At 25.2% G+C, this 13,464-nt stretch overlaps 5 protein-coding genes across 5 annotated transcripts in view; 1 reads left to right on the top strand and 4 right to left on the bottom strand.

Moving 5' to 3' along the window:
- Positions 1 to 768: 768 nt before the first annotated feature.
- On the bottom strand, positions 769 to 2,012 carry SRAE_X000236650 (Hypothetical protein; the record flags this gene model as incomplete). Its single annotated transcript, XM_024645571.1, has 3 exons — positions 769 to 1,355; positions 1,401 to 1,616; positions 1,913 to 2,012. 3 exons carry the CDS (start codon positions 2,010 to 2,012, stop codon positions 769 to 771), a joined length of 903 nt encoding a protein of 300 aa, XP_024499841.1.
- A 3,162-nt stretch (positions 2,013 to 5,174) lies between these two features.
- SRAE_X000236600 (DNA/RNA helicase, DEAD/DEAH box type, N-terminal domain and Helicase, superfamily 1/2, ATP-binding domain and P-loop containing nucleoside triphosphate hydrolase domain-containing protein) lies at positions 5,175 to 5,951 on the top strand (the record flags this gene model as incomplete). Its single annotated transcript, XM_024645570.1, has 1 exon — positions 5,175 to 5,951. The coding sequence occupies one exon, from the start codon at positions 5,175 to 5,177 to the stop codon at positions 5,949 to 5,951; it is 777 nt and encodes a 258-aa protein (XP_024499840.1).
- Positions 5,952 to 7,744: 1,793 nt separating this feature from the next.
- Positions 7,745 to 8,485, bottom strand: SRAE_X000236500 (Ribonuclease H-like domain-containing protein; the record flags this gene model as incomplete). The annotated part of the gene is made up of 2 exons (XM_024645569.1): positions 7,745 to 7,863; positions 7,933 to 8,485. The coding sequence occupies 2 exons, from the start codon at positions 8,483 to 8,485 to the stop codon at positions 7,745 to 7,747; spliced, it is 672 nt and encodes a 223-aa protein (XP_024499839.1).
- Positions 8,486 to 8,611: 126 nt separating this feature from the next.
- On the bottom strand, positions 8,612 to 12,175 carry SRAE_X000236400 (Reverse transcriptase domain and Zinc finger,CCHC-type domain and Aspartic peptidase domain-containing protein; the record flags this gene model as incomplete). Its single annotated transcript, XM_024645568.1, has 3 exons — positions 8,612 to 11,621; positions 11,711 to 11,945; positions 11,992 to 12,175. The coding sequence occupies 3 exons, from the start codon at positions 12,173 to 12,175 to the stop codon at positions 8,612 to 8,614; spliced, it is 3,429 nt and encodes a 1,142-aa protein (XP_024499838.1).
- A 386-nt stretch (positions 12,176 to 12,561) lies between these two features.
- SRAE_X000236300 (Integrase, catalytic core domain and Ribonuclease H-like domain-containing protein) overlaps positions 12,562 to 13,464 on the bottom strand; it is a gene marked incomplete at both ends in the record, with an annotated part of 1,603 nt that continues 700 nt past the window's right edge. The window contains one exon of the mRNA XM_024645567.1: positions 12,562 to 13,403. Coding sequence (XP_024499837.1) covers positions 12,562 to 13,403 — 842 coding nt within the window. The remainder of the gene's footprint in view (positions 13,404 to 13,464) is intronic.

The raw sequence follows: 13,464 nt of genomic DNA, 5'->3' as shown, positions 1-13,464 counted from the left end.
TAGTACGATAATAAAATAAATAAAAGATTAATATAAATCTATTGGCCTTGTTTCTTGCCATAAGTGGACACCAGAAAATTATTGACGTATAAGCCATATATAAAATATCAACGATCTTTTAGATATTATTTTTCTTTCTAAATATTTTTTAATAGAACATAAACCTTAGATTTTATCTGGAATTCATCATTATCTTAACAAAAGCAGAGAATAAAAAGTTTTCATTAAGTAATCAAACATAAAAAGATGATTTTAACTAAGTATAAAAAGATAACAAAATAATCATTTTTATTATTTTAATTTATTTTATTTTATTGTATTTAAACCAAACTATTATTTATAAGCGAATTAATTTGTTATAATTATAAGGATTAGGATAATTGAGAAGTTACTCAATAATATAAGAAACTTTAGAAAAGTTTAAAAAAACAAAATAGTAAGTAAATTAATAATTTAATAATTATAATAATCGCTATTTATATAGTTCGGTCAAAGTATATTTGTTAGACTTAAAATTTAATAAATTATTTGATAACTATTAAAGTTTCAAGTGATCTTATTTGACTAATTCTTATTTTTTATAAAAATAAAACTCAAATAATAATTAAGAAAAATTTTTAATTAGGTAATATTAAATATTTTATTAATACTTATTATTCGAATTAATAAAAATTAAAAATTTTTGCAACAAAACTATATTTTTATAATTTTTAGAAAATATTCCATTATTAAAAAAATTTTATTCTAGAAAAATAATAAAACAATAAATTAAGTATTAGTTTTTAAATTTCTCATTTCTTCTATTATAGTTGAATTGTTTGGAAATATTTTATAATGTTTTCTAATGTCCTTTCTAACATTTAAAAGTATATTTCCACTTTTTCTCAAAATAAATGTTCCAATTACATATACTGTATTAAAAATAACTGAAATAATTTTGAAAATATAAATTTTTTGTCCAAGTAAAATTAAATAGTAAAGTATTACTATTGAAATAGGAATTGATATAATTAATAATAAACCAACTATAAAATGTCCAATGCTGTGCAAATTTAATGTCCACCAACCAAGTTTCATTTTTTTGTCATATAAATGAAGTTTATGAAGAATCCAATTTATAATAACTTCATACAATAATCTATCATTGTTTTTCTCATTAGTACTATAAACCAATAATTTTTCATTTACCATATTATTGCATTTTCTTGATTCTAAGTAATGATGCAAATGATTATCCTTGTCTGCAAACATTAATTCTCCTTTTTTTGTAATTATAGGCATAAAATTATAGCATATATCTTTAATAAAATGATCTCTATAAATTTTATCTGCTTCTACTGTTTTACATATTTCAACTTAATATGTTCCAAATTCATCTTTGCTTTTGCATGTTACATTACTTTTTTGAAGATATGCTCTAACTTTTTCTTCTAATGTATTACTTTTTTCAATATTTATGGTTTTCTTATTGTTTTCATAGCATAAATATTGAAATATTTTATTACCAATAGTATTAGTTACATTTTTTAAGAATTCATATTCTCTTTCAATAATAACTTGATTATTACTAAGTTCTAATTCAGTAACAAAGTAAAAACTTTTTGTATAATTCAATACTGTTAATATTTTTATTTAATTTGTAAATGAAAGAATTCAATGTTAGTTGAGATTGTATTCTCAGCAAAAAAGCTTTTTTTGTAAGATTGGTGGTGGTTGTATATGATCTTAAAAAAAGTGGATCATAAATTTTGTCGTCAAGTTGTTCAATAGACCAATAATTCTCTTTGTTAATATCAAAAAAATTATCTATTATTAAACTTGAAATAAAGTTTGTTTGTTGATAAACAAATTAGATGATCAAAAAATTTGTTTTTTGAGTGTATTAATAAAACATGTTTATTAATAATACTACTTTTATTCATAATAATAGCATATTTACTTGAAACATACAAAAATTTCATTACAGGTAGACATTCTTTAGTTGTAGCATTGAATTTTATAACTTGTTTCATTTCTTGATGTCAAAATAATTTTTCATTACAATTAATTATGTTTGGTATTTCTAAAGTAAATTTGTCCAAATCATTGTCATTGCAATTTAAAAAACTTCTATTTATTGAAATTTGTATTTTGACTATTATTATAATAACAATATAAATAAAGTAAATGTTCAAAAACATAATTACTATTAGTCTTAAAATAAAAAATATTAAATTTTTGTAGTTTATTAATTTATTTATTAAAAAATAAAATTTAAATAATAAAAACAAAAAAAATATTTAATCAAAATAACTGCAAAGTGTTTATTTTTTTACTCAAAAATTAAATTAATTTGTATATATAAAATTTATTTAAATACAATTAAATTAAATTAAGTTAAATAAACTTTATTTAAATTTTTAAAAATATAACTTATTATCAAACAGCTTACTACAAATTTTATAAAAAATTTTTTAAATTTAAATTTTTAGTTTATAAAATAAAAAAACTATCATAATTGTTGCTTTAAAAATTTATTTTTTTCAAATTTAAATTTATTTGTTTATATTTAAAAAAATTTACTTTGAACTAACAATTTAATTATTTTTTTTTTATAAAATATTAATTTATTTCTTGAATGACAACATTATTTGTTATGTGCATATGTTTTGTATTAGATTCATCTGTAACATCTAAAAAATAATTTTTTTAAATGTAAAAAAAAAAAAATGTTTTAACCTTTATCTTTATTAAGTTTTTCAATTTCCATCTCTTCAAAACTATCTACATTTGAATTTTTTTTCTTTATTTTTTTAAGATCTGAAAATTATTTTTTTTAAATTAATTGTTTAATTAGTGACAAAAAGATTAAAAATAAAAAAAAATTTATCTTTGTTTATATTTTCAATAATTGTAGTAATTTTGTTGTTTTTCTTATTTAAAAAACTCAACACTTTTTTGTCTTTGAAATCTATTTGTCTGTTGATTTTTTTTTTTCAATATTTAATAAATCTTGAGCTTTTTTAATATTTTTCCTTTTTAAATCTTTTTTTATACTTTTATAGACATCTGGTTTTTCTTTTTTCATTAAATAGTATTTTACAAGCATATGATCAACTTTTGTTTTGTGGATTGCTTGTTATATTTTTTCTTTATATTTATTCATAATATCCTCATTGTTTTTTAAATTGTTCGCAGTATTCTTGTAATTCAATTTATCAGAAAGTTTAACTACAATTTTTTTAATATCATTGAAAAATTCAAAAATTTTTATAAAATGGTGGTTACTGATAACACTAGATACAGATACATTAATTTTCTTATTAAAGTTGAACATTCCTAATCGTTTTAAATAATTATAAATAGAGTTTTTTCTAAAATATTAAATTGTAATTAAATTAGTAAAAATTATAAGATAATATATAAATATATAGGTTATAATTATTATATACTTTAAAAAAAAATGTTTCCCTTTAATAAGTTATATTTAGTTATTGCCATTTTAAAGTTTTACATATGTTATTAAAAAATAATATATATACACTATAATACATTATTTCAATATATTAATTTATTTTAAAGTAAGGTTGTGATAAAAATAAATGCATTTAATTTTAAAAAATTTAACTTTAATGTAATTAAAATTAATCGCTTTGAATATTTATATCTGAAAGTAGATATTTATAACTAAAATTAGATAAAAAACGTTTTTTTGTTTGTTTATATCTAACAATAAATACTTATAAATATGTCATTTATATTATAACAAAATTTTCAATCATTTATTAATTTGATTTTTGTATAGCAAATTATTTTAATACCTCCTTAATTATTATTATTTTCATGCAATTTAATAATTTTTTTAATATTTTTTAAAAAAAAATTTTATACAAAGTTATATATATGCATTAATTGTTGTTTATTTTATAAAAAGATAAAAAAAGTGTATTTATATTTACTTTTGAAATCATTATACTTTTTAAAATAGGATGTTATTAGTTTTTGTTTGATACTATTTGATATTATATACTATTAAGCATATAGGTGGATTTTTTTTTAATATTTTCAGTTATTAGAGTATATTAGTATTTTATCTTTTATTTGAAATTAGAAAAAGAAACAATTATTTTATTATTTTGTTTTGATAATAAGATGTTATAAACTTTTTATTTCATTAAAAAAAGGATTTTTTATAATATGAAAAAAGCCAATTTTAGTATAAATAGTTTAAAAATATTTTATTTATTTTTTAAAAATAATAATCAGCATTATATATCATATTAAATAAGTTTAAATTGAAATTTTTTATTTTAATAAAAATTATGCTTATTTAAAAATTTGGTCTATAAATATTTCGTTTTAAAAGTAGTCTCTTAAAATTTACTTTTAATAAATGGTTTTTTAATATCTTGAAGGTTCCTGGTCCATATGTTATGAAATTATATTCATTCCATAAACAATTAAAGTATCTTCAAATTACTTTTTATATTTTTTACAATATTAATTTAAATAAAAAATTTGGCTATTTTTAACTCGCATTAAAATTTGTTTGTACCAAATATAGATTAAATGAAGTCTATGTTTTCAAATTTTTTTTATTAAAAAATAATTTCTCGGCTATATCTCGGCCAAAATAAAGCTATATCTAAAATTTGGCATTAAAATATTTTTTTCAAATGCAATTTTTTTAAAAAAAAATGGTAAAAATAACGGTATAAAAACAAACAAACCTCTGTAACTTTGGGACCAGAAGACACAAAATTATGAATCCATAGTCATTCGATAGAGAATTTAAATAAGTCCAGGCTTTTTTTCTTTTTCTCAAATTTCTAATTTTGAAAAAAGTTATGGCAATTTAAAATACTTGTTTGACCAAATAAGGCTTTAAATGTTAATTTTTTTATCTTTTTATTATGAAAATCAAATTTTTTAGCCATTTTTTACCTATGTACAAAATGTTATGTTAAAATTATTAAAAATAAAAAAGTTAATTTTTTGCGTTCTTTGAAGCTTTTACTATATGAAGATGAAATTTTTTTTTAAATGATTACGTTTTTCGTAATCAGCGTGTTTTTCTCTATTAGAAAAGTTATTTAAATATTTAAAAATTGAAAATAATTTCACCTACTCAATACTCGCCTATATATATTTAGGATATCTTTTTATGCTTTCCTTCTGGATGTGGTAAAACAATAATGTTTTTGTCATCAATAATACCTGAAATAAATGAATTAACAGTTATTATTTTGCCAACCTTAATTTTATGTGATCAATATATATCAATTTGTACAAATGCAAAATTACCATATACTGCATTAAACTCAAATGTTGAAGAAAGTGAAAAAAAATTATTAGTTGAAGAATGTTTAAATGATCTAAAAAAATTTTGTGAAAAATATAATATAATTATTACAACACCAGATACATTCATTGGTGATGATTGCCGCATTATAGTTAGTACACTTTATGAAGAAAATCTTTTAAAAAGAATTGTCGTTGATGAAGCTCATTTAACATTTGATCATGGTTTAACATTTAGACCTAATTATATTAAATTATTAACTTATTTTATTACTATAAATAAGACACAATTTATTTTTTGTTCTGGTTCATTAATAATTAAAGCAATCACTAAAATTAGCAAAATATGTCATATCAAAAATTATAATACACTTCGTGGCTCATGTTTTAAATCTAATATAATTATTATACATATTAGAAAAGAAACTTTAATTGATCTAAGTAATTATATCAATGGAATAAAAAGATTACAAATAATACGAAAAAATTATTTTAAAGAAAAACCTTTTGAAGTATTAGTTATAGTTAGAAGTTTGAAAAAAGTTAAAGAATGTACTACTATATTTAAAAAAAATGGTTATTCTGTAACAACATACAATTCTACTCTTACAAAATATGAAAAAAAAAATCTAGAGATAAATATGAATCAAATAATAATATTGCTTTTATAACAACTTCTGGTAATTTAATTGGAATTGATCTTAAATGTTGCAGTGTTGTTGTACATTATGCTTTACCTACTACAATTTCTAACTATTATCAAAATATTGGCAGATTAAATCGAGATGGTAGTATTGGATTTTCATTATTATATTATACAACTTCTTCTATTACATCACTCAAAAAAATTATAAGTGCCTCATCATTAGAAGTATCATTCAAAAAAAAAAAACTTCTATTCCAAAAGATAATTTATGTTTTTTATCAAATCCTATAAACTTAATAATACCATCAGAAAAAGATAAGGATGCATTAGAAATAAATTTAAAAATACAACAAAAATTTTTGAATATGCTTGCTAAAGAGAAGAAAAAATGTTTACATAAATATTATATGTCTACATATGATGACATAAATATATCAAATTGCATATATCGTTGTTCAAACTGTAATTCCAAAAATTTACTATTAAATGAATTTTTATTAAAAGATGAAATAAAAATATTTAAAGAAAATACAATAATTAATGGTTTAGAAAAAGATGAAGATATATTAAAAAATTTTTCTAAAATAAAAGAAACATTTTTGGAATTCAATATTACAAAAAATAAAAATGATCTTAGAAAAGCAAATACTAGAAAAAATATAGTGATAGAGAATATTATAAATAAAAAAAATTATAATATGACAAATAATAATAATAATAATAATATACTACAAAATTGTAATGAAAATACTACAACAAAAAATTTAGATAAAGAAATATATCATAAAGAATTTATCAAATTATTTAATGATTTATTAATAAGCAAATATTTTGTTGAATTAAAAAAACTTATAAATTTACAAAAAACAACTTAGGAATTTTCAACTGGTATAACAGAACGTTTAACTTATATTATTAGTGAAAGTTTATATATGAAATTAAATAAAGTATTTAAACTTTATATACGTAATGTACCTCATGTATCTAATATTTTAGATATTTTTATTGATCAATTAAGCAAAAAATTGGATTTGGAATCACTTTTATTTAATAAGAAAAAGTTTATATTTTAAATATTTATTTTTTTAATTAAATATTTTATTATATATAATTTAATATTAATATTTATAATTATTTATATAAAATAATAAATATATTTAATAATATATTGTAAAAAAAAAAATTATTCACATATATATTATATATTATTATATATTTATATAAATTTTAATAAAAAGTATATATATATATATCCCGGTTAAGTGGTACAAGATAAAAAAAACTAACAAGCTGTATTTAACTTTTATTTCATGTATACAACTTATTAGAAGTATGTTATAAACTGTATATTCTGTAGAGAAAGAATACAGATAATACACTGAAAACAAGCTTGTTACAAAAATTGACGCAATTCAAAAATTCACCTCTAAAAATGTCACAATTAAAAACATTGTTCAAAAAAAAGTCGTTTCAAGAGAAAATTTGTAAATAACATTAAAAATATTATTAATTAATAAGTAAAAAATTTAAGTACTGGAGCACCCAATCAAACTAAATCGACAAGAAATTCAATTACTTTATTAACAAAACAGTCTCAACAAAAAAACGCGCGTCTACCTGTAATGAACACGAAAATACAAAATTATTTAAAATTTATAATTATTTATTTTTTTTTTCTTATTTTCTACTTACGTTTTTTTTCTTTATTATTTCGTCTGCTTACAATGTCCTAAACCTTCCTAAAGGTTTTATTCAGTATAAACCAAACCAAAATTTAAAAATATAAAAATTAAAATCACAAAAGTCCAAGTTCCAAATTTATCCTGAACAATCGTTGCGGAATGGAATCTTGTCATTGTCATTATTCCATGCTTCACCAACCCAAGAACAAGTTCCATACTGCATGTTGTTATTCTCCATAGCAGGTTCACGAGTTTCTGTGGCTGGTTTGGGGCTTCCCTTTGGTAGTTTGACATTGCTGATGTGACATTCTCATAGTTTCTTACCAGTGGGCTTGTGGTACTTGATTTTGTTTGTAGTTGGATCAAAGTTTTCTGCTACATATGGTCCAACATATGCTGCGTCAAATTTCTTTTTTCTTTTGATGTTTTTGAGGTAGAACAGTTGATTTTCTTTCATTTGGAAATCTTCTTTGCTAGGCAAGCGTAAATTTTCCTCTCCTCTGTAAGATTGATAGTGTTGATTTGCTGTTTCTTTCGCTAGAGACGCAAGCCTCAACTGTTCTGCATGTGTTCTGTTTGATTGAAAGAGAGATATGTTGTTGGATCTCATAGACATACTTAGGGGATTTGGTGATTCTCTCAAAAACATTAGAGAAAATGGTGTGGTGTTTGTGGATTCGCAGATGCTGGTGTTGTGAATGAAAGTGGTCCATGGAAGTATTTCAGTCCAGCTGACTGTGGATTCTTTGAATTGACTTTTGGCTTTTCCTATTGCTAGGTATACATATCGTATGGTTGATTCAGCTAATGCATTTCCTCTCGAGTGTGAGGGTGTGGTGTGAATTACTTCTATGTTTAAACTTTTAAGATAGGACATGACTTTGTCATTGTGAAAGTATTTTGCATTGTCGCTTTTGATACTTTTACAAAAGCCATATTCTAAGAAGAGTTTTGTAAGAACTTCGATTATTTGCTCTCCTGTGGTGGAGGTCATTGGAATTGTTCATAGATATTTACTTGAAGTATCTACTATGACTAGTAGGTATTTTTCTTTGTATTTTCCTTCTTCTGAGTGGGGTCCTGAGAAGTCCATGACTAGGTTTTCCATAACTTCATAGGATGGAATAACTTTAGGAATCGGATGTTTTGTTGGTATGACATTGTGTTTTAGGCATGTGTCACATGAATTGACCTTGTCTTTAATCATCTTTTTGAAAAAGGGAGAATAGAAAGAGTTTAACATCTTTGTCATTTTTTTGAAACCTTGGTGGTTATTGAAGTCATGAGCAAGTTCAAGAATTGGATGAATTAATTTTAAAGGTAAGTATATTTTCTCACACCCACCAAAATTAATCTTTACGATTTCTTGATCATGTGTAGCTATTTTGAAATTATTTATGTGTCCATCGTTCAGAGCGTGCTGGATGTTGACGTCACGTTGCTGTTCTTCAGCGATATTCATGCGGTTGCATAATTGCGCTATACTTTCTGTCAACTGAGACGGTTTGATTGCTTGGGGAGAAGAAGTGATGGATGTATTAATATTGTTACATTCCTTGGGATCATTTAGGCGTGACAATAGGTCAGCCACTTGGTTATTGCAACCTGGTATGTATGTGATGTGGCAAAAGTGACTGTCAATGCCGTGTAGCAACTCAATGTATTTTTTATTACTTGTGGTCATGATTTTACCTAAACTTTTGTGATCACTTCTAATGGTAAGTGAAATGTTTGCAACCAAGTATCCAAAGTATCTTAGTGCATGTTCTATGGCATACAATTCCGTGTATGTGGGACAACGATCTTTGATGGTGGTTGGAAGTTTTGCAGACCAAAATGCTATTGGCCGTTCTTCATTGGTGCTAGGATCAACTTGACTGAGGTATGCTTCTACCGCATTGTTACTTGCATCAGTTGTTAGAAAGGTCTTAAAAGATGGATTATAAAAGGCAAGTTTGGAAGCTTTAATCAAGTCTTCCTTTATGCTTTCGAAGGCTTCCATATTTTCTTTAGAAAATTCAATTTTACTGTTTTTCCCAGCTGCTAGAGTGAATAGGTCAGCTGTTTTGGAGGCAAAATTTGGTAGACATCTTCTGAAATAGCTGGCTGATTGTAGGAAGTTGTAGAGTTCCTTTTTACTGGTAGGTACATATCTTCTTATTAATTTGTCTACAGATTCATCACATGGAGTGATGCCTCTGGGTCCTACTTTATATGAAAGAAATTTGATATATTTTGCATTAAATTGGCATTTCGCTAAAGATACTTTCATTTCAAGATTATTGCATATGTTAAAGAATTTAAATAAGATGCTACGATGAAAGTCAAAAGAACCTGAAGTTAAAATGATTACATCATCAACGAAGATCTTTATGTATTTTTTTATCTCTTTAAATGTGCGCTCCATTGCTAACTGAAAAAGAATGGTGGAATTCTTACCTCTCATGATTAGGCGTTTATATTGCATGGTACCTAATTGACTGTTGAAGGCAAAGTATTCCCTATTCTCTTTATGTATGGAGAACTGATGAAAAGCATTTGATAAATCAATTTTTGAAATATGAGTAAAGTCTTTTATTTCTAAAAAGATTTTATTGGCATCATTAGGATAACTATTTATTTTTATCATGAGTTGATTGTACAATCTGCCATCAAATAAAAATCTATATTCTTCTGAGTTTGGCTTTTTCAGTAACAATGTAGGATGTATTTTTGTTGAACTTGAGTGTTCAATGATACCTTGATTTAACATTTCTTTCACTAACTTGGTGTGTTCTTCTTTTAGATTTTTTGGTATAGAGTACATTTTCATAGGTGCAGGTGATTTTTTCTCAAATTTCATCTTTTCAACGTATACTTTCCTGGGCCCAGCATCTCCTTTGAATTTGGCATAGGAGTTTGGGAAACGCTGTTTTATGGAGTTGATAAATTCAGTTTTATCAAAGGTTTCTTCCTTTTCTTGGATCATCATGGATGTATGTATTGCTTTCTTTTTAGTTGTTACCGATAGATTTATGATGTCTATCTCAAGTCCTAAATTTTTCATGACTTGATTACCTATAATCAATTGGTATAGTGAGAACGAACATGGTTGCATTGCAATCATGGTTTCTGAAATAGTTGTACTTCTGTCTTTGTATTTCACTATCAGAGAGTGATTAGACATTTTCTCACATTTCTTTCCAGCTATAGTGCTTATGTGAGCTGTTCTGTTATTTTTCAGTCCAAGATATTTAGCCAAGTCTGGATGTATTGTTACAACATTGGTGCCGGTGTCGCACAATGCAACAACCTTTACCTCATTTACCAGTATTTCAATTGCTATGAGTTCTTGTTTCTTTAATTGTTCAATTTTTTTTTGCACCTTTTCTACCTGATATTTCCCTGTATTGATTATGTTGTTACCAGTTTTATTGTTTGTTGTGTTTTCAGGACATCTAGGTCTTATGTGTCCCGTTTTCCCACAACCATGACATTTTATGTTAGAGGTATCTTTCCCATTTGGGTTATCAGGTCTTTTTTGTTTGTCATTGCTTTTTGAAGCATTATTTGGATTTCTATTTAGGATACTATTGTGGCCTTTCGCCGATAAGACAGCTGTTAGATCATAGCTCCAGATTGTTTTCATGTAGGTGATAGCTTCACGGAAATTTGAGTGTTTTATTCCTACACATTTGGATTTACATTCATTTGGTATACTGTCTACAAGAAAGTCCAGTTTCCTTCTCATGATGGATTCTTTGGATGCTCCTCTTTCAATTGTGTCTACAAGCTTTTCCAGTTTCGCAGCATAATCATCTAGGTCGTTTATTCTCTTTGGTTTTACACTGAGGTGTAGTTGTAATTCTCTTGCTGCAGATTCTCTGGTTTCTTTTTGGTTGTAGTTGAGTTGAAGATGTTCTACCAGATCTTCATAATTTTCTAGGAGTTCTGGGTATAGTTCCAGATCATCCAGTGGTTTACCATCTAGTAGCATAATAAGGGTTTCAAGTTTCTTTTCCTCGGATAAATGTCTCGCATATATCTTAAATTTGATGAACCATGAAGTGAAGATTTTGTCTTCATTGAAAAGATCAGGTTTATTTCCACTTCTAGGGGGTACATGCAATTTCTATCACTCTGCTCAGTTCCTGAGAAGGCTTTGTAAGCGTGTGGTTGAGGTTGTGGTGATTGAGCAGTAACAAAGCTTGTGCTTCTGTTATCATTTGGCACGAGACGTTGGAGAAGTTGAATCAAGCTTGTTAAGGCTTGAGGATTTTGTATTAGCTCCATCAGTCCTGCACTTCCTGGATCAGGAGTTGATCCTTGGTGATTGAAATTTACACCTTGAGAAATTCCTAGTGTTGGAATTTGGGGTTATGTTTTGGTGATTGAGATTCACACCATGCTGATTGAGATTCACAGCTGAATGCGATTGATCAGATCCATTCAAGTTCGATGAGTTTAGGTAGTGAGTCATAGCCTTATTACCTTGGTTGACAATGTCATAGTCACTAGAAGGTGCAGTCATGGCCTCTTCTTTTGGAAAGCTTTCATTGAGTGAGGGAAGTACATTTCTTTCCTCCATTCTTAAGTGTCTTTCGAGTCTGACTTTTTCCCTTCTGTATATTAGCAAATCTTGTTCTATATGAAGTAAAAATAAGTATATTGAGATTGGCGTTCCCAAGACAGATTGTAGAATGGATCACTTTGTAACAATAATATAGTTTATTAGGATAACTACTCAGTTATCAATTAACAATTATAACAATTATATAACAATTAAAAACCCCTATAATTAAACAATTAATAATATAAAAATAATTATACAAAATATAATATTAATACTTTCATAATAATAAATTAAATTAACTATTTTCCGTGATTCTTGCTGTTTTTGATAATTCATAATCCCAATAACTATCCTTTCAAGAGATATTTTCATATTATCCTGACAAGAATTAAGTCTAATTCTCACTCATCCACGGATAAATCTTGACTCTCCTTGTAAGGTTTACACTCCGATTTGTGTACTTTGAAGATTTTGTTTCTTCCTTTCTTATATGATAAGGTAGTTTCGTCCATATCAAGAATAGTAAAAGGTCCTATATAGTTTTCTTTAAATTTATTTTTATTAGTAATATCCTTTACCAATATTTTCTGACCTATTTCAAATTCTATCCAATTTTTAACTTTATTCATTTTTCTTAATTTTCTATCTAGTTTTAAGGCCGCAGCTGTATTTCTTACAATTGCCAATTTGTATTTCCACTCAGCTAATTGTATATCCTTTTCTACTAATCCTGGACTAGCATTTAAATGTGATTCTTCTGGAACATTTGGTGAAGTTCCATAAAACAACTCATATGGTGTAGTGCCGCAATCATCCATCGCTGCAGTGTTATAATAGTAAGTGCAGACAGGAAGAAATTCCTCCCATGATTTGTTATTGTTGTCTAACTTCATGCATTTACTCAACATGCTCTCCAATGTATGAAATCCTCTTTCTACCTTTGTGTTTCCTTTATGAGCATACGGTGTTGTAAAAGATACTTCAATATTTAACTCCTTAAGTGCTTTAGATAATTTCTCACTACGTAGATAACTAGCATTATCCATACGGACTTGCTTCGGATAACCACTGTTTAAGAATATTACCATCATCTCCTCTCTTATCTCCTCACTTGTAGTTTGGATCAATGGTCTTGCAATCCAATAAGAACTGAATACATCCACCATCAATAATATATATCTCCATCTACTTCCCAAGTTAATTGGTCCACATATGTCTAGTGAATAACTATCTCTTGGATTTTCTACACACAGAGATTTCTGAATATAAATTCGGTTGTGATGTAAGTTTCTTGTTTGACAAGT

Source organism: Strongyloides ratti, scaffold srae_chrx_scaffold0000006, assembly GCF_001040885.1.
Source record: "Strongyloides ratti genome assembly S_ratti_ED321, scaffold srae_chrx_scaffold0000006".
NCBI lineage: Eukaryota > Metazoa > Nematoda > Chromadorea > Rhabditida > Strongyloididae > Strongyloides > Strongyloides ratti.
The sequence above is the reverse complement of the archived record's forward strand: the minus strand, read 5'-3'. Positions and strand labels throughout refer to the sequence as shown.